Source organism: Chrysemys picta, chromosome 1, assembly GCF_011386835.1.
Source record: "Chrysemys picta bellii isolate R12L10 chromosome 1, ASM1138683v2, whole genome shotgun sequence".
NCBI classification, from domain to species: Eukaryota; Metazoa; Chordata; order Testudines; family Emydidae; genus Chrysemys; species Chrysemys picta.
The window spans coordinates 95131552-95150059 of record NC_088791.1 but is presented as its reverse complement, the minus strand read 5'-3'; the positions used below and the strand labels follow the sequence as shown (position 1 = coordinate 95150059).

Sequence of the window (18508 nt, the reverse complement as noted above, 5' to 3'; positions counted from 1 at the left end):
AAATGGAAAAAGCAAATACAGATTTTTTTTTTTTAGTACAACCATAGCTTGTGGAACTCACTGCCACATGGCATCACTGAAATCCAAGAACATCTTACAAGTCAAGGAGGGGGAGGATATTTATAAGGCGAGCAGGAACATCCTGGTGAAGATGCGAGGCCCTTCCCTGCAGGCAGGGAGGGGACCCTTACCCCCCAACAGCCACACACCAGCTAGACCCCAAAGCACAAGAATGTGCAGCCCTATCACCCCCTTGTTTCAGGGTTAGCTCTGGCCAACCCCAGCGCTTGACTCGGATCCGCCTTGTGGCGGGTAGTTCCGCAGACTGGCTCTACACGGGGGGAGGGGAGTTGCCTTTCACCAGCTCAGAATTCCCCAAGAGCCGCCACCCCCACGCCTGGCCCAGACAGCGCAGGGAGGGGGCGGGAGGGTCCATTCCCCGACGGGGTTGGGCGGATGGTACCAATAACATCCACGGCGCTACAGCACCAGCCCCTACCCCCCAAACGCCCTTTTAAAGGACACGCGCCCCGAGGCGGAAGTTCCCCTTCCTCTCCAGTTTCTCGCCACCGGAAATGCCCTTCCTGCCCCAATCACAGGCAGCCACCCACCCACCGGGACAAAGGCCCTCCCGGAAGTTGGCTCTATGGCGCTGCCCTGTTCCCGACGCTCTAGCGCTGCTACGTGATCTCTATGGCACAGACGCAACGGCTTCTAGACAGTTCTTCCGCTTCGTCTCTTCTGTTGGCCCGTGGCGCGGCGGACTTGACCCGTCCTGAACTCTATGGTTTTCGGCGCTGACGCGCTAGGGGAGGTGGCAACTCTATTGTTCAGGCGGTGGCGCTCTAGCGGAAGGCTGGGCGGCTTTGTGATTCCCGAGACGCTCTACGCGGACGTGCGGAGCTCCATGGTCTCCGTAGCGGCGCTCTAGACGGTTCTCCCCGATCTCGATGGCTCCGCGCCGCCGGGCCGGGAGGGCGGAAGGGACGTTGCCCTTTTAAGCCAAGGGGCGGCGGGGGCCGCACGAGCCGCCATGGAGCCGGACGCGCTGGAGTCGTGGATCAGTGAGTGAGGCTGGGGGGCAACGGGGCCCTCCGCGCGGACACCCGGATCAACCCCCCGCGTCCTCCCGTCAGCGCCACAGTGTGATCCGGATCAACCCCCCCCCCATCCGTCAGCGCCACAGTGTGATCCGGATCAACCCCCCCCCATCCGTCAGCGCCACAGTGTGATCCGGATCAACCCCCCCCCCCCATCCGTCAGCGCCACAGTGTGATCCGGATCAACCCCCCCCCCCATCCGTCAGCGCCACAGTGTGATCCGGATCAACCCCCCCCCCCATTCGTCAGCGCCACAGTGTGATCCGGATCAACCCCCCCACCCCCATCCGTCAGCGCCACAGTGTGATCCGGATCAAACCCCCCCCCCCCCATCCGTCAGCGCCACAGTGTGATCCGGATCAACCCCCCTCGTCCTCCCGTCAGCGCCACAGTGTGATCCGGATCAACCCCCCTCGTCCTCCCGTCAGCGCTACAATGTGTTCTGGATCTCACTGTGGTGCTGACGGAGGGATGGTGAGGGTGATCCGAATCAAGTCCCCTCATCACTCCCTCGTCAGCGCCAGTGTGATCCGGCTCAACCCCTCCCCTCCCTGATCGCTTCCACAGCACGTTCCAGATCAGCTGGGCCATCTACCCCTGGGGATCGCCCCTGCCAGACCAGAGAGCCAAGCTCACCGCCTGGCCCCACCCCCCAAATGCACCCACCCCTGCCGTGACCAGTTCCACCCCCAACTCTGATCTGTGGGGTGTCAGTGTCTCGCTCTTTTAGGCTTGTTCTCAAGCCACTGCACCCTCAGATACATAGTTTGTTATCCTGTTGATGTTAACTTGTGCTCCTCCGTCTCTTTGTTGTGTGCACCTGTTGTCTCTCAATCATACATTTTAGATTATAAACTCTTTGGGGCAGGGACTCTCCTTTCATATGTGTGTGCAGTGCCTAGTGCAGTGGGGCCTTGATGTCTGGTTGGGGCCTCAGTACAGCCACAATACAGATCCACCTGCCACCCACACTCTGATCCAGCTCCAGTCCCGTCATTCATTTATGCTCTCCTGACAAGTCATTAATGAAGGATAATGGAGTGGACAGTATGCTTATAACATTTGTGGATTACGCCAAACTGGGAGGGGTTCCAAGCACGTTGCAGGACAGGATTAGAATTCAAAAGGACCTTGGCAAAGTAGAGAATTGGTCTGAAATCAACAAGATGAAATACCATAAAGACAAGTGCAAAGTACCTCAAGAAGGAAAAATCAAATACACAACTACAAAATAGGGAGAAACTGACTAGATCGTAGCACTACTGAAGAGGATCTGGGGGGCTTTAGTGAATCACAAATTGAATATGAGTCAACAATGTGATGCAGTTGTGAAAAGAGCTAATGTCATTTGGGGTGTATGAATAGGAGTGTCGTATGTAAGGCCTTGTCTACGCTACCGGGGGGAGATCGATCTAAGTTACATGAATAACGTAGCTGAAGTTGACTTATTTAGATCTACTTACCGCGGGGTGCACGCTACACGATGTTGATGGGAGACACTCTCCCGTCGACTCCCCTTGCGCTTCTTGTTCACTAGACCCACTAAATTGACCGCTGATGCATCGATCGCCATGCATCAGTAAGTGTAGACAAGCCCTTAGACACAGGAAGTAATTGTACTGCTGTACTCTGCACAGGTGAGGCCTCAGCTGGAGTACTGTGTCCAATTTTGGGTGCCATACTTTAGGAAGGATGTAGACCAATTGGATAGCCCCCGGAGGACAGCAACAAAAATTATAAAAGGTTTTGAAAACCTGACCTGTGAGGAAAGGTTAAAAAAACTGGGCATGTTTATACTTGAGAAAAGAAGACTGAGGGAGGACCTGATAATAGTCTTCCAATATATTAAGGGCTGTTATAAAGCGGATGGTGACCAATTGTTCTCCATGTCCACTGAAGGTAGGACATGAAGTAATGGGGCTTAATCTGCAGCCAGGAAGATTTAGGTTAGATATTAGGAAAAACTTTCTAACTGGAAAGGTAGTTAAGCTCTGGAACAGGCCTCCAAGGGTGGTTGTGAAATCCCCACTATTGGAGGTTTAAGCACAGGCTGCACAAACACCTGTCAGGGATGGTCTAGGTTTACTTGGGCCTGTTTCAGTGCAGGGGGCTGAAGTTGATGACTTCTCAAGATTCCTTCTAGCCCTACATTTCAGTGATTCTCTGTGGGGTGGCTCTGATCCCCTGCCTGACTTCACCTGCAGGTAATGTTTGCAAACTTCCTGCCATGGTATTTCACTAACTTCCATCTCAATTCCAGTTTTGACTCCTTTGCAGGAGGCATGTGGAGGGTCTGCTCTCCCCTCAGTGTGAACCTCTGTTAATGCAGCTTGTGAAAGGCCAGACTCCTGAGTTAGTGGGTGGTGTTGGTATTATACCCCATCCTTACAATCTGTGTAGCTGATCCTCGCTGGGTGGGAGATTCTCTTTCTGACAGGATACTCTCTTTTCTTCTCTCTCACATCCAGACAGGGCTACGAATCCTCTCAACAAGGATCTGGACTGGGACAGCATCAATGCTTTCTGTGAACAGCTGAATAAGGAGCTAGAAGGGTGAGTACACTCCCCTTCTCCTTCCTCCCTCTAATACAGTGGCTCTCAAACTTTCCAGACCACTGTACCCCTTTCAGGAGTCTGATTTGTCTTGGGTACCCACAAGTTACACCTCACTTAAAAACTACTTGCTTACAAAATCAGACATAAAAATACAAGTGTCACAGCCACTATTACTGAAAAATTGCTCACTTTCTCATGTTTACCATGTAATTATAAAATAAATCAATTGGAATATAAATGTTGTACTTACATTTCAGTGTATAGTAGATAGAGCAGTATAAACAAGTCGTTGTCTGTATGAAATTTTAGTTTGTACTGACTTTGCTAGTGCTCTCTACAGATTCGTCATTTCCGCCCCAGGCCCCGTACCACCCTAGGAAAGGCCCTAGCTCTCTATGTAGCCTGTTGTAAAACTAGACAAATATCTAGATGAGTTGATGTATCCCTGAAAGATTTCTACGTACCCCTGGTTGAGAAGCACTGCTCTAACAGCTCCAGGTTACACACCTGGATTCCAAATACACAATTTTGTAAGCTAAGCAGGGTCATTCTGAGTCTGTGCTTGGATCGAGGAGAACCTCTCAGGGAAAAGTCCTTCTGCGTCAGGAAATGGCATAAAAGCCCAGTAGGTGGCATTCTTTCTTCTCTCTGATGCAGTACTGTGCCCTGCTCCTCTTCGGCGATCCCTCAATGCCAAGGGGGTTCATTGGTGGGTTTTTAGGTGGCTGTGGAGCCCAAGTGGTGCCCTGCAGATTTTCCCACAGAAGTGACAGGTGTAATTTTGGAGGAGACATAGTTGTTCTTTCCTCCTTTGTCGCTTCTCCGTCTCATGAGCACGTCTGTTCTCCTCAAAGTGAGCTGTGGCTTGGAGTATGGTGTGGCGCCGCTGTGTTCTTTTCTGCGCCGAGTCCTCCCAGTTTGTTGGGTTGATGCCTCCCTTTTTAAGATGTACTTTCAGTATGTCTTTCAAGTGCTTCCGCTGCCCTTACATGGTGTTTGGGGGAGGAGAGGGAGGATGTTGCTACTCGAGGAGATGTAAAACTGAGGTCCTGGTTGCTTCTGACCCATGGCTCTTTTTGCGAGAACAGGAGTCCTGGGCAAATTCCTACAAGGATAGTTACATTCTGCCAACCTGAAAGTGCCTTTAAAGTTTCACATTGGGAGATCACTCTTCTCTACCCCACCCCTTATGACTTTGCTGTGTAGCTTTGCTTGTGCATTCCACCTCAGAGGCAGCTGCATTAGTGGGGCAGTGAAGGATTCCTACAGAGATTTGTACAGGACTTTGAGATCCTTTGGGATTGGGGATGCTCTAAGGCCCCATCTGTTAATTAATGAAGTTGCCGTGTGCTATTGAAACTAGCCCCTTTGCCCCAAGCACATTGAGGGGCCCCTTAAAGACTTTGTGCATACCTAGTGGTATGAGCAAGAGCTGTGTCCCCTGGAGAGATGCCGGTCCATTTCTCAATAATACCTAGCCCTTGTATAGAGGTATTTCATCAATAGATCTCAAAGTGCTTTACAATGGAAATCAGTATTATTGTCCCAATTTTACAGATGGGGAAACTGAGGCACAGACTGGGGAAGTGACTTCCCCCAAGGTCACCTAGCAGGCCAGTGGCACAACCAGGAAATTAACCCAATCTCCTGAGTCCCGGTCCAGTGCTGTATCCTTTAGGTCACACTGTCTCCCTACAACCACTGTGCTTTTTCCCCTTCCAGTCCCCCGCTTGCCACCCGACTTTTAGCTCACAAGATCCAGTCTCCGCAGGAATGGGAAGCCATCCAGGCCTTAACGGTAAGGGAGAGGTTCTCCAGACGGGTTAGACAGATTAAAGGCCAAGGCAGGGAGTGCCCTGTTTTGCTCTTTGGGCTGTAGGGACTCTCCCATATTGCTCAGCTAAAGCCCTGGTGCACTCAGGCTGTCGGGAAGGGCTGGTAGAGCGCTGCCCATGGGCTGAAGGTTGTTCCATCTGAGTGAAGTGGGGGATCATACCCCAGAGGGAATCAGTGGGAGTGGCTTGAATGGGCCTTGGATCAGGCCCCTCATAATCTAGTCCGAGCTAGTGCTGTGAATGCCTCTGCTGTGAGCTCCCGTGTTTTCTGTGTCTCTGATGGATTTACCCCACCACTACCACAACACACACTAACGTGAGCACGGGGGTTCACTGCCTGTCTCTGGGGTGGGGGAGGGAGCCCAGAGGACATTCCCACCAGCTGTTTCTCCCCACCCCCACCCCCCCCCGCCCCCGTGGTCTGCTGTGTGTTTTAGGCAACCACTTCCCCCCCCCCGCCCCCGTGGTCTGCTGTGTGTTTCAGGCAACCACTTCTGCCTCTGCACCCACCCTTTGTGGGGACAGGTTATTCCCCTTAGTCAGAAGGCTGGCACCTGTGATATGGAATGGAAGGGGGGAACCAGCCTGGCTGCAACAGAGGCACCCAGGGGTTCCTCCCCAGTGGCCCTGACCCCACGAGCCAGGATGTGGGGCCTGCTCTCCCTTTCCCTCGTGCTGCGGGGTCAGTCCTGCCAAGGGGAGCCAGCTCCTCCGCCTGCTGACCCTGACTCAGCCTCTGCTCTCTCAGGTGCTAGAGACCTGCATGAAGAACTGCGGCAAGCGCTTCCACGACGAGGTGGGCAAGTTCCGCTTCCTCAACGAGCTCATCAAGGTGGTGTCGCCCAAGGTGGGTGCCAGCGCCCCGTTGGCAGGGCGGGGCATCAGGCTGGGAGGAGCCAGTGAGGGACATAGAGAGAGGTGGAGCTGGGGTAGGGATTTCCCCACCCCCCTCCCCAGCCTGTGAAGATCTACGTTACCTGCTCTCTGTGTGCTCCCAAAGGAGGCCATTGCTGGGAGTGAATGTATTGGGGGAGGAGGACTCGGTTTGCCTCCCTCTGTGTTCCATTGGGACATAGCAAGGCAGCTTCTTGTTGGCCACTATAAACTCCTCTCTACAGAGGAATCTCCCCATATGCACCTTCCCCTGCCTGGCAAATGGGACATAAACTGGCCCTTCATCTCATGGTGTCTGAGGGCTGCCCCACACTGGCTGGTACTGCCTGGGATCTCTCATAAACTCTGGCCCTCAGGGCCTCACCCACCCTCCCAGCCCCCCTATGCTGGAGGCCAACCACAGTATGGGGCATGTTGCAAGGGCTGTTACTCACTTCCTCCTTCCCTTCCATTGTCCGTTGGGAGCCATCTCACTTCTCCCTGAGAAGTTGGCCGTGTGTGGATCAGCTCTGCCCATCTCTCCCCTCAGTATCTAGGCAGCCGGACTCCTGAGAAGGTGAAGTTGAAAATCCTGGAGCTGATGTACAGCTGGACGCTGGGGCTGCCTCAGGAAGTGAAGATCACAGAGGCCTATCAGATGCTGAAGAAACAAGGTGAGAGCCAGGTATCTCCTTTGGGGAAGGGCCTTCCTCTGCTGTGGCAGAAGCTGGGTCCAGGCTGGATTCTGGCCTTCTCTGTGCTCGGGCCTGGTCTAGCAACTGTATGGGCTGCGCAGTTCAGAGGCCGGAGGGAGCAAATGGGAACTTTAGCAATCCAAGAAAGATGGGGAGAGTCACTGGTGGTCTGACCTCTGTGTGGGGTGAAGGGGGATGTGACATCTGTCTTCCTCACCAGCCCCAAGATGTGGCTTCATAAGAGGTGGTGCCATAGGAATAATACGGTTATGGCTGACCAGGACATGTGATGCATGGAATGACTGGGATGATTTCCTGCTAGTGGGGACTTGGAGATGCTGCAGACGATGCACGGCTGGAGCAGGGGGTGGTTGGAGCATGCCCCCCAACCCTGACACAGAGCTGAATTGGACCGGCCAGAGGGAAAGAAGATGTCCATTGTGTGAGGCCTAGATCAGGGCTTCCTGGAGCGGGGTTAGCAGAAGAGCCATCTGGTAACCCCAGCACCGCCCCAGTGAGGTGAGGGCTGGGCCCGGTGATGTCTCTGCTCCTCTCCCCCGCAGGAATCGTGAAGTGTGACCCGAAGCTGCCGGACGAGGCTCCCTTGCCCCTGCCTCCCCCCCGGCCCAAGAACATCATCTTTGATGACGAGGAGAAGTCCAAGGTGAGGGCTCTGTGGGAGGAGGAGCAGAAGGCCAGGCCTTCCTGCGTCTGTGCTCACTCATCTCCGTCCGTGGGGCTGGCTGGCGCAGCAACAAGACCAGGAGCTCGTTCGCCTGCTGTGTGCTGTGCTCAGGAAGGGGACGTGCTTAGGGCATGCTCCAAAGCAAACCACTAGAGAGATTCCCACTGATTTCAGTGGGCTCTGAATCAGGCCCTTAGAAAGAGAGAGACTTGCTGTTTGACCTATTGAACTAGATGCTGCTGGGTACTGATTAGGGCGATAGCATGGGGACTAGTATGACCTAGCATTGACGCTCGTATGACTGAATAGCAGCTGCCATAATATCACCGAGGCGATGGCTCCTCTTGCCACGTGGCATAAACTGATTGCAGCTCAGAGCGCAGACACTCTTCCTCTCCTCCCCCCAGGACACGTATGGCCCAATTGTTTAACCCTTCCTTGAACCATCCAGCATCGGCCTCCCTCACAGCTGGGATACCAGACGGATAAGCCACCGCTCTGGCAGTGCTGATGCTCTTAAAATGGGGAAAGCTGGAATGGGGCTCCTCTGGCAGTAACTCCATAGTCAAGGCTGTCCAGCTGTTTCCAGTGGCAGCCAGGTCGGGATCCCAGCTCTTCACTGTGCAGCGCCCTGCACACGAGACTTGGCAGGAGGGTCCAGTGTTGATCGGACAAAGTATTTGTAGGGAAGCGTCTGGAAAAGTGGCCTTCCCCTTTTCCTGACAGTCACCCCTTTTTGGAACAACTCTTTGGTGATGACTCCAAAGGGTGGGTGTGGCTGTGAGGGTGAGTGGATGGGTGTGCGAGGAGCTTTCAGAGCCAGGAAGGGCACTGGGTCTGAAGCTAACAGAGAGAGCTTTACTCCCAAGGGGTTATTCATTGGCATTAACGAAGGCAACACTTTAACGAGTCTGGGGCATGGCTAAACACACGAGTTGTGGCACTTTGACGATACTGGTAGAATTAAAGCTGAACCCCACCCTCCAGCGTGGACCTAGTTCTGCCAGCATAACTGTGATGTGTGCTGACCTGTATAGCTATTCTCGTAGGGAATGGGGAATAAGGTAGGCCGGTGTAAGCGCCTTTATCATGGTATAAATGCAACCACTCTAGGGGATTGTGCTGCCATTCCTGGTACTAGGGAAAAGTCACTCCCCCAGCCAACACAGCTGTACTAGGACCAAAAACTGTGTAGACTGGGCCTCAGGGAAAATCCCTTCTGTCAGGTGTCGCTTTTCTCTGTTTAAATTTATGGAGATATCCTATCTCCTAGATCTGGAAGGGACCTTGAAAGGTCATCGAGTCCAGCCCCTGCCTTCACTAGCAGGACCAAGTACTGATTTTGCCCCAGAGCCCTAAGTGGCCCCCTCAAGGATTGAACTCACAACCCTGGGTTTAGCAGGCCAATGCTCAAACCACTGAGCTAGCCCTCCTCTCAATCAGGTTTCACTTCCTCTGTGCCAGGGAAGTCATTCTCCAGCTCCCCATACCGTCAGACAAGGCCGGAATTTCTAATGTAATAAAACAAGCCAGGAAAAAACATGTTTGTGTGGAGTGTTGGGGGACCTTTGAGGTTCTTTAGTATGTATCAGAACGAAGCACACAAACAAAGGCACACGCCCAGTTATGTTTCCCTTTCCCGCTCGCCTTTGAGGTCATTTGTGGCCCTTTAACTGGCCTCTCAAATGTTCAGGATCTTCCCTGTGCTGAGGGCGAGAGTGTTCCGTTTATCAGCGATGCCCCAGCCTTAGTTCTGTGTTAACAGAACAGTCTGTCTGGGAACCATTTGCTTTAGAGTGACCCCTGCTGCCAGCAACCCAGGCTTGGAATTGCCTCCTCTGCCCCAGTCCATGTGCCCCCCTGTCTCTCTTGCAGATGCTGGCTCGCCTGCTGAAAAGCTCCCATTCTGAGGACCTCCGGGCTGCCAACAAGCTCATCAAGGAAATGGTTCAGGAGGTGAATTTCCTCATACAGGCTGTCACCAGGGAAGGGGCGCTGAGGATTTATCCGCCGCCACCCCCTGGGGAGGAGAAGCCTGGCACATGATACAGAGAGGTCCTGGGATGGGGTGGAGCATATGGCCAGTGTGCTTGCATCCCCGTATTGACCTGGCAAGCAACGGAGCCCACTTCCCATGACATCACGGGAGGGGCCAATAGGGGGGTGAGGAGAGAGATCCCTGGGATTTGGAAGTAAATTCTGCTCTCCCCAGTCAGGTGGAGGTGGAGGGGGACATGGGACATGGGCACAGAGGGCGTTCTTGGAGCACATACCCTGCTGTGGCGCCCTCTGCTGGTGCAATCCCAGCCCCTGTGCCATGCAGTGGGTGCTGGATGGTCACCAGTGTAAACTGAATCTCTCCACCAAGCTGAAACCATTCCAGGAGAAGCCCCTCCCTGCCCTGCTCTCTCCAGATGTCATTCGAAGGGGGAAGCCGCTCTGTGCCCGCTGTCATAGCCGTCCCAGTCCCAACTTGTGGGGAGGGAGGACATCAGACCCCCCTCACCCATCTGCTCCTCCCGCTCCAGGACCAGAAGCGAATGGAGAAGATCTCCAAGCGTACGAACGCCATCGAGGAGGTGAACAACAACGTGAAGCTGCTGACGGAGATGGTAACCAACTACAGCAAAGGGGAGACGACGGAGAGCAGCGAGGACCTCATGAAGGTGAGGGCGGGGACTGCCCCAGAGTCACTTCCCTCTGTCTCACACACCAGGGTGAGGTAGAGGGGCCCTAGGGTGAAGTGGGTTTTTACTCTGCAGCTCCTGCCATCTCCCTTTCCCCGTCCCCTCCTGAGCACTTCCCCGCCGCCCACCTCCGCCCCCTTTCTCTCCCCCAGGAGCTGTACCAGCGCTGCGAGCGCATGAGGCCTATGCTCTTCCGGCTCGCCAGCGACACTGAGGACAACGACGAGGCGCTAGGTAAGCTGAGCCGCCCGCCAGTGCAGCACAACCCCCCTCGCTAACCCCTCCGCCTCCCCTTCAGCTGTGTCCAACATTGCATTGCTATGCACCCCGTCCCCACCCTGCCTGCTGTGCCATCCCCCTGGGATGAGGGGCGCTGAGCTGCAAGCGGGTGCTGGGGGAAGCCCAGCTGTGCGTCGTGCGTTGCTAGACAGTGAATCGGGGGAACCTATGTTCACCCCTTAGGAACATGCCATTGAAAGTGCAATGGTGGAGGGGGGTGTGGCAGATTGGAGGAGAACCCGGGCAATGGGCGATTGCTCTGGGGCACGGGGCTGCGATAACAAAGATGTCTTTGCCAAAGCAAAGAGTCAGTTTCCTGGCTCTCCTCTGCCCCAATCTATAGAGGGACAGGGAACGCCAGGGCCTGCACAGGGCACATGGCCGGGCTGCCACTTGACACCCCACCTCCTCTTCTGCCTTCGAATCGCATGCCCCTTCTATTGCAGCGGAAATCCTGCAGGCCAATGACAACCTGACCCAGGTGATCAACCTGTACAAGCAGCTCGTGAGAGGAGAGGAGATCAATGGAGAGACTGTGGCTGGCCCCCTCCGAGGTGAGGATCCCTCAAGGGAGGAGGGGAGTTAAGGGGGAGATCCAGCCAGGGGAGGTAGAATGGTGCAGTTGGGGCCTGGAGCAGGGTAACTGGGAGGCTGAGATGAGGAAGACACTTAATAAGCCAGACGACATGCCGGAGGTGCTTTGGGAGGGGGAGATCAGAGACTGTGGGTGAGGCTGAAGCCAGAAGGGGGAGAAGAGAGGGGCATAGGGGTAAGAAGGCGGATTGGTGACCGAGCCAGCTCCCAGCAGAGTGAGAAGAATAGGGGAGGGATTCTCTCTTTACAGCTGCTCAGTGATCAAAGCCTCTGTGTCTTCCCTACAGGCAGCACCTCAGCACTCCTGGACCTGTCGGGACTGGACATGCCAGCGCCGGGCCCCTCCTACCCAGCCTTACCCACTCTGTTGGGTGGCTCCATGCTCCCTGTGCCTGACCCAGCCAGCGCCGTCTCCCTGCTGGATGATGAACTCATGTCTCTCGGTGAGGAGGGAGAAAACACTCAGCTCTTACTGCGTGGTTTGCAGGCGAGCGGCGGCTTGGGGGGATAGCTGCTGGTGGGAGAGGCTGATGGTGTCTTGACGGGGTATGTCTGCACTGCAGCTGGCAGCGAGCCGCCCCACCGGGTAGGACAGTCAGACTCGCGCTAGCAGGGCTCAAGCTATTGTGCTGAAAATAGCAGTGGGGACGTTGCGGCTCCGGCGGAGACTCAGGCTGGTGCCCCGAGCTCAGACCCAGGAGTCACTTGGGCGTGAGAGCCTGAGCGGCAACATCCACACCGCTACTGTTAGCGCCCGAACTCGGCCCTGCTAGCGCCAGTCTGTCTACCCAGGCTGGGAGTGTAGACACGTCCTGGCAGGCCAAGAGGTTACTGCTCCGCGCTGCCCCGTGGGAAACCCCCGTTCGCCTCTGAGCCTTCATGCCTTGCGAGCACCTGGGCCCTTCGCAAGCCGCTCTCGTTTCCTAGAGTGCAATAAACCTCTAGTGCGCAGACACAACATAGCACAGGAGCTAATGGTTATGAGCCCAGAGGGGTGGGGATCTCCACCCTGGGGCCCCCCACTCCATCACTGGGGCTGCTGACATTGCCCCGGGGAGCTGCCTTGTACAGATAGGTTGCCAACAGACGCTGCGGGCTGCCGATGCAGAGTAGATCCCAGGGAATGCAGCTCCCAAGGAGGCTGCTGTGGGACATAGGCTCCTAAATCACTTAGGGGCTTTGGAAGATGTTCCCTTTAGTGATTGTCCTCTGTCTGCCTCGGGGGTAGGATCGCTAAGTGACGTTAGTGCTCTCCTTCTGAGGGGCCACCTTGTGCCATTGACTCTCTTGGGTCGCTACCTGTCCCCTCTGTGCTGAATGGCAACTGAGTAGCTTGGAACCAGAGAAAGAAGCTGATGGGAGAGTGGGGAGTGACCAGACCTGATGGGGTGGAAACTAGGGGCACTTTGCTTTCTTCCAGGCCTGCCATCCCTTCACCAACCCACCCAGCTCTGCTTGGCAGCTGCCCAACTCTCAGGTCGTCAGCCCCCGCTTCAGTTACCCGCAGGGCTCTTTGCTCATGTCGGCTCTTTTCTTCTCACAGGACTGAATGACCTGGCCCCCCAGGCTGGGGACAGTAGCGGCTGGAACAGTTTCCAGGTAACGGCCTTCGAGCAGAGGGGTAGTAGTTTGTGAGAGGGAGGAAGAGACTGTGAAGATGAGGCATCATGGTTACATGGGGCGGTGGTGTATACGCACTGGGAATGGTGGGGCAGCGCGTGGGATAGAGGGTAGTGCTGCATATGTGATGGGGACAGCAGGAGTGTGTGTGTGTCGGGGACGGCGGTGTGTGGGGCAAAAGGGATGGCGGCGTGTGTGTTGGGGATGGCGGTGTGTGGGGCAAAAGGGATGGCGGCGTGTGTGTTGGGGATGGCGGTGTGTGGGGCAAAAGGGGGATGGCAGCGTGTGTGACGGGGACGGCGGTGTGTGGGGCAAAAGGGGGATGGTGGCATGTGTGACAGGGACGGCATTGTGTGGGGCAAAAGGGGGATGGCGGCGTGTGACGGGGACAGCGGTGTGGGGGGCAAAGAGGGGATGGCGGCGTGTGTCGGGGACGGCGGTGTGTGGGGCAAAAGTGGGATGGCGGCGTGTGGCGGGGACAGCGGTGTGTTGGGCAAAAGGGGGATGGTGGCGTGTGTTGGGGACGGCAGTGTGTGGAGCAAAAGGGGGATGGTGGCGTGTGGCGGGGACGGCGGTGTGTGGGGCAAAAGGGGGATGGTGGCGTGTGTGTCGGGGACGGTGGTGTGTGGGGCAGAGGACATGTGCAGGGAGCAGAGGCCCACAGAGTGCTGGGGAGCAGTGTTGTACAAACCCCAGGCACAGGCTGGCTGTTGAGCCAGGCGTGTCCCTTGCTGTAGTGCCCTCTGGCTGTCATTGCAGGATAGCAGTGAGCCCAGCCTGCCCTCCATCCCAGCTGCTCCAGCACTTAAAGCAGAGGCAGGAACACCCGCCCTGGGCCCTTCCCCTGTCACCAGTGGCCTGGATGACCTGGATCTGCTGGGGAAGACTCTGTTACAACAGTCCCTGCCTCCAGAGTCGCAGCAAGTCCGATGGTAAGAGCCAGGGCCAGGATCAGGGGTGAGGAACGGACGGGATCAGCCGGCCTTTCCTTTGCCCTCTTCCAAGCATCATGCGCTTGTTCCGATGGCCTGCTCCATTATCTCTTTCTCCCCCAGGGAGAAGCAGCCAGCCCCCCGGCTCACATTACGGGACCTCCAGAACAAGACAAGCTCTGGCACCTCAGTGACTGCCACCAGCAGCACCCCCACCCTGCTCCGGAACATCTCCTCGAGCCCTGCGGCCCCCCTACCGCCTCCTTTGGAGCAGCCTGCCGCTGCCACGCTTCCAAGAACCACTCCTACGCCAGCCGGAGCTATGCCACCCCCGCTGGGGCTCCCCACTCCCACGTCCCCCCAGGAGATCTCGCTGGCCAACATCACAGTGCCTCTGGAGTCCATCAAACCGAGTGAGTGAGGGGGAAGAGACCGCTGGCTGGGGGCAGCCAGTTATAAGGAATCCTCACCTGACTGGGTGTAGGAGAGGGCCCAGGGGGTTGGTTGTCCCGTCTGGGGGTTTCCATCAATCCCATGTCTGTGTAGCATGATAGGCTCCAGCCAGTGCCCATCTCTCTGCTCCTACTGACGCTGTTCCCTGGCCTCCCCTCCCTGCAGGCAGCATCCTGCCGGTGACGGTCTACGACCAGCACGGCTTCCGGGTCCTCTTCCACTTCGCCCGAGACTCTCTGCCCGAGCGGCCTGACATGCTGGTGGTGGTGATCTCCATGCTCAGCACAGCCCCACTGCCCATCCGCAACATTGTCTTTCAGTCTGCCGTCCCCAAGGTAGCGAAGGCTGGATCCTCTTGGGGGGTGGGATGGGGGAGGTTCTTACTGCTCCTGACCCAATCTCGGGAGCTTGCGAAGGCCCACCCCTCCCACAGCAATGGGAATGGTCCACATGCTGCTTGTGGTCAGTAAACCAGCCTGTATCTCTCAGAAAGGAGGCTGGACAGGTCACCAACCAAGTGATCTCAGGGCTTGGCTGCTCCGGGGTGGGTGGGCACAAACCCCTGATCCTCCCATCTATTTATGCACGCTGCAGTGAAGGCAGATTTGGGGTGGGGAGGGCTCCAAGCTGGGGGCTGAGTTCATTCCTTCTCTTCTCCCCACCCCACTGCTAATAGCTGTGTTCCTCCGCACCCAGTGGATGGAAATCTCTGGTCCAGGGGCCGAGCATGATCCCGTGAAGAGGGCCAGGAGATCCAGGCTCTAGTCCCAGCTCTGCCACTGACCTGCTGGGTGACCTTGGCAAGTCACTTCCCTTCAGCATCTCTCCGTAAAGCAGGGTGACGATGTGTCACTGTCCCCTGGGAAGCGCTTGGAGATCAGCGGGCAGGGAGGGCTGTGGGAGAGCAAGGGCTGGGAGTGACTGAGCGCCCTCTGGGGAGTTTCTAACTGGGGTGGCTGGCATGGGGGTGCCTGCCCTCATGGGGCAGAGTCTACGCTCGGGTTTAGACAGCCGGGCCCTATCACCCTCCTCTGGGGGTATTGGATGGTGATGCCCCTGGCCTCTCACCACAGGTGATGAAGGTCAAGCTACAGCCACCCTCGGGGACAGAGCTCCCGGCGTTTAACCCCATCGTCCACCCGACTGCCATCACCCAAGTCCTGCTGCTCGCCAACCCGCAGAAGGTAAGGGCACCTCGCCTGCTGCACAGAGCCCCCTGGGGCGAGCATCTCCCTGTGCCGGGTAGCGCTGCTCCGGGACGGGGCTGGCACCTCTCTCCCTGACCTGCAGCTCCCTCTCTCATTCCCATGCTCATGCCAGCTCTCCCGAGCCCCTTCTGCCTTCCTGTGTGTGGGTCTCTCAGACCACATCCCCCAGCCCCACCTCCTGACCACGTTTCCCTTTTCTTCCCAGGAGAAAGTGAGACTACGATACAAGCTGACCTTCACCATGGGGGAGCAAACCTACAATGAAATGGGGGACGTGGACCAGTTCCCCCCTCCAGAGTCCTGGGGCAGCCTCTAGGGCCACGGCTAGGGTGCTTTTCCTGAATCCCAAGGACTCTGCATGCCTGCAGGACTGGAGTCCCCTGGGGCCGGCGCGTGGACTCTGGAACTAGCCACTGGGGGCCAGGGGGCAGCGGCAGTGTGTGTGAAGGCCTGCGGATGAGAGCAGAGCCAAGAGAAGGAGGGTGTCGGCTCAGTACAGGGTGGGGGACCGGGATGGAGCAAGAGGCTGCTCTGACCGTCTTCCCTGCTCTTGTAATCCAGCCTCCCCTCCTGCTCCTCTTCTAACCCCGCTTCCCCTTCAGCAGTAGGTATAGTGATCAGCTGAGAGCAACACTAACAAACCCTGGCCTGGGGGCAGAATCCGGGGATCCTCCTTCCTCTTCTGATGTAGGGCCTTTGCTGCTCCTGACCCCCCAGTCTGCTTCAGACTCCCCATCCAGTCCCTACTCCTAGCAAACTCTGCTCTGGGACCTCTGGGGGTAACTCTTTGGGGGCTCCCCCTTTGCAGCCAGGCCCCAAATCGTCTCTTCTCACCCCGTCATGATTCCCTACCCACGGTGGGATCACCCCGAGATACCGTGTGGAGCAAGGCTGAATGGGCTGGGCAAGGGGCTCTGACCTCCCTTCACCGCAGAGCAGGCATCCGTCCCTGCTGGGGGCAGGTTTCCCAGAGTCCTTGGCTCTCTCCCAGGGGCAGAGCAGTGCCGGGGAGGCTGGCTGCTCTATGACACGGAGGCTGTGTAATGCCAGCAGGGAGCTCTTCAGTCCCATGGCACCCAGGCTGCATCCTGGCTCCCAGCCGCTGACTCAAGCAGGGGGAGGGGGTTCTGGAACTGGCCATGCCCCGTCAGACCATGTCCCATTGCAGCAAGCGGTCAGGGTCATGGTGGGGGCGGGGGCAACATGCTGTATGCGAGAAGGACAAGCAAGAAAGCAGCGTGGCCTTCTTGGGCAGCGGTGAGGAAGAGGAGCAGGTATTAAGCATGTCTCCACCCCTGGACTTGAATGAGGCTGTTCTGACCCGTAGGCTCCCCTCCCCTCCCCACCTGTTGCAGGAGCCTGGGGTGAGAAGCAGCTAAAAGCCCTTCTTCCATCGCGCCGTTTGAACTCCTTGGTTTGGGGGGTTTATTTCCTTCCTCTTGTGAGGATGGGCCAGCAGGGGAGTCCCCCCCACCCACCCCGCTCACCACCCGGGAGAGTGCAGGCAGCTGCCTGTGGACTTCAAAGGGGGACCCTGCTGGTAGAGCCCCACATGTTGGTACGGGGGAAAGGAAGGGGGCATTTCTCAGCACTGTTCCGGGAGGAGCTGACTCAGTGCAGGTTAGCGATGACAGAGCCCAGATTCCAGAGGGCTCTTTGGAGGGAGATGGGAAACCCCTGATGCTCCGCCTGACTGACATAAGGGGCAGGTCTTTCTCCGTACATCTGGGATTCCAGCAGTTCAATCACTGTGACGCAAAACTGGTATCTGCTGGACCATGATGCTGGTACAGAGGGAAACGGATGGATTAATAGTTGAGCTGCAAGCTACGTCCTTCCCCACTACACCCTCACCTTGCTGATCAGCTTGCAGGCTTCACTAACCCCTCTTCCCCTGCCCATCCCCAGGCAGGTTTCAGGCTCTGTGCTGAGAGAGCTCTGTCTATTTGCAACTGACCTGCATGTCATGGGCAAAACCGCTCCTTGGAGATGCCTTGGAGAGAGAGTTCCAGCATAGGGACCTTGCCCATGAGTGAGGGCTCGATCCAAGTGTCGGAGGCCAACCGGTGGGGCTGTGCTCCTGTCTTGGGGGAATCAGAATTGCTCTGGGGGTGGAGGGTAGAGCATGGAGTGGGAGGATGGGTTGGAGGGAAGGCCTCTGTGAGGTGGGGCTCTGCTGTGTCTTATTTTCTTTTCTGGTCTCTTTCAGGGTTTTTGTATGGATTTTCTTTGCAGATCTTGTTGGTTCTCGAACAGACTTGTATATATTTTCAGTGCAAATTCTGTACATGGAAAAGGATTTAAAAAACCGCCCGGCGCGAAATCTGCTGTATTTATGGGAAATAAAGAGTGTTCTTTCCTGATGTCTGTGTTTCCTGAGTCAGACTTGGGCAGAGCGCCCCCTGCTGTCACCAGAGAGCCCTACACCTATAAGCCATGGGAACTCCGCCCCCTGCACTGTCAGTGTCCCTACACCCTCTCAGCTAAGGTGAGTGGCCCCTGTTGGTGCCAGGGAGACTTTTCCATCCCTGATGTGGGGATTCTGCTCAGTGCAGCCGGACCTGGGGAGAATGCTGTGCTGGAAGTGTCCCCATTCCTTCTGCCCATGTCAGCACCCTGCAGCCTAGACAAATACAGCATGGATCCCCAGTAACGGGGAGGCAGGGGCTGGATGGTGCCCTCCACCCGCTTTGAGCTCTGTCTACGACAGCCAAACCTGGCCTTGACGCTCACCCTAGCTCTGTTAGCCTCGCCATGAAACTCAGGAGCCTCCCTGGACTTCGTTCACTGCCCTGCCCTGCGGGAACCAAGTGCCAGTGCAAACGAGAGCAGCGAATCCGCTTGCTGGCTAGTTGGAGCTGTTCTGGATTTCATGGTCTTGGCTCACTGGACTGGGAGCAGCACCTGCTCCTTTTGGAGCTGGAATGCCCCTCCCCGGTTTCTCAATTCCTTTTTCTGTGCAAGGCTGATGTCAGGAAGAGCTCCCTCTCC

At 56.6% G+C, this 18508-nt stretch overlaps 1 protein-coding gene across 4 annotated transcripts; it reads left to right on the top strand.

Annotated features, from left to right (window-relative positions):
- Positions 1–698: 698 nt before the first annotated feature.
- Positions 699–17880, top strand: GGA1 (golgi associated, gamma adaptin ear containing, ARF binding protein 1). 4 transcript variants are annotated; one of them, XR_006172865.2, is made up of 18 exons: positions 699–1064; positions 3569–3653; positions 5379–5454; positions 6240–6338; positions 6915–7038; positions 7623–7723; positions 9620–9700; positions 10273–10410; positions 10584–10665; positions 11157–11264; positions 11592–11747; positions 12848–12903; positions 13684–13856; positions 13980–14269; positions 14475–14644; positions 15383–15493; positions 15723–16121; positions 17727–17880. XR_006172865.2 is itself a non-coding variant. In XM_005302462.2 (17 exons), exons 1-17 carry the CDS (start codon positions 1034–1036, stop codon positions 15831–15833), a joined length of 1992 nt encoding a protein of 663 aa, XP_005302519.2. In that variant the 5' UTR covers positions 699–1033; the 3' UTR covers positions 15834–17880. The 4 variants fall into 4 exon arrangements, 2 of the variants coding, with proteins under 2 accessions (XP_005302519.2, XP_065437308.1); XM_005302462.2 differs by having other exon boundaries at positions 15723–17880; XR_010597793.1 differs by lacking the exon at positions 5379–5454 and having other exon boundaries at positions 702–1064.
- Positions 17881–18508: the final 628 nt, after the last annotated feature.

What these genes read in the sequence shown, in the direction of transcription:
- GGA1 (XM_005302462.2), top strand. Translation starts at nt 1,034, where the DNA reads ATGGAGCCGGACGCGCTGGAGTCGTGGATCA. An exon ending in GCAGCGAGGACCTCATGAAG is followed by an intron (nt 10,411 to 10,583) that starts GTGAGGGCGGGG and finishes TCTCTCCCCCAG; the next exon opens with GAGCTGTACCAGCGCTGCGA. An exon ending in GGACAACGACGAGGCGCTAG is followed by an intron (nt 10,666 to 11,156) that starts GTAAGCTGAGCC and finishes CTTCTATTGCAG; the next exon opens with CGGAAATCCTGCAGGCCAAT.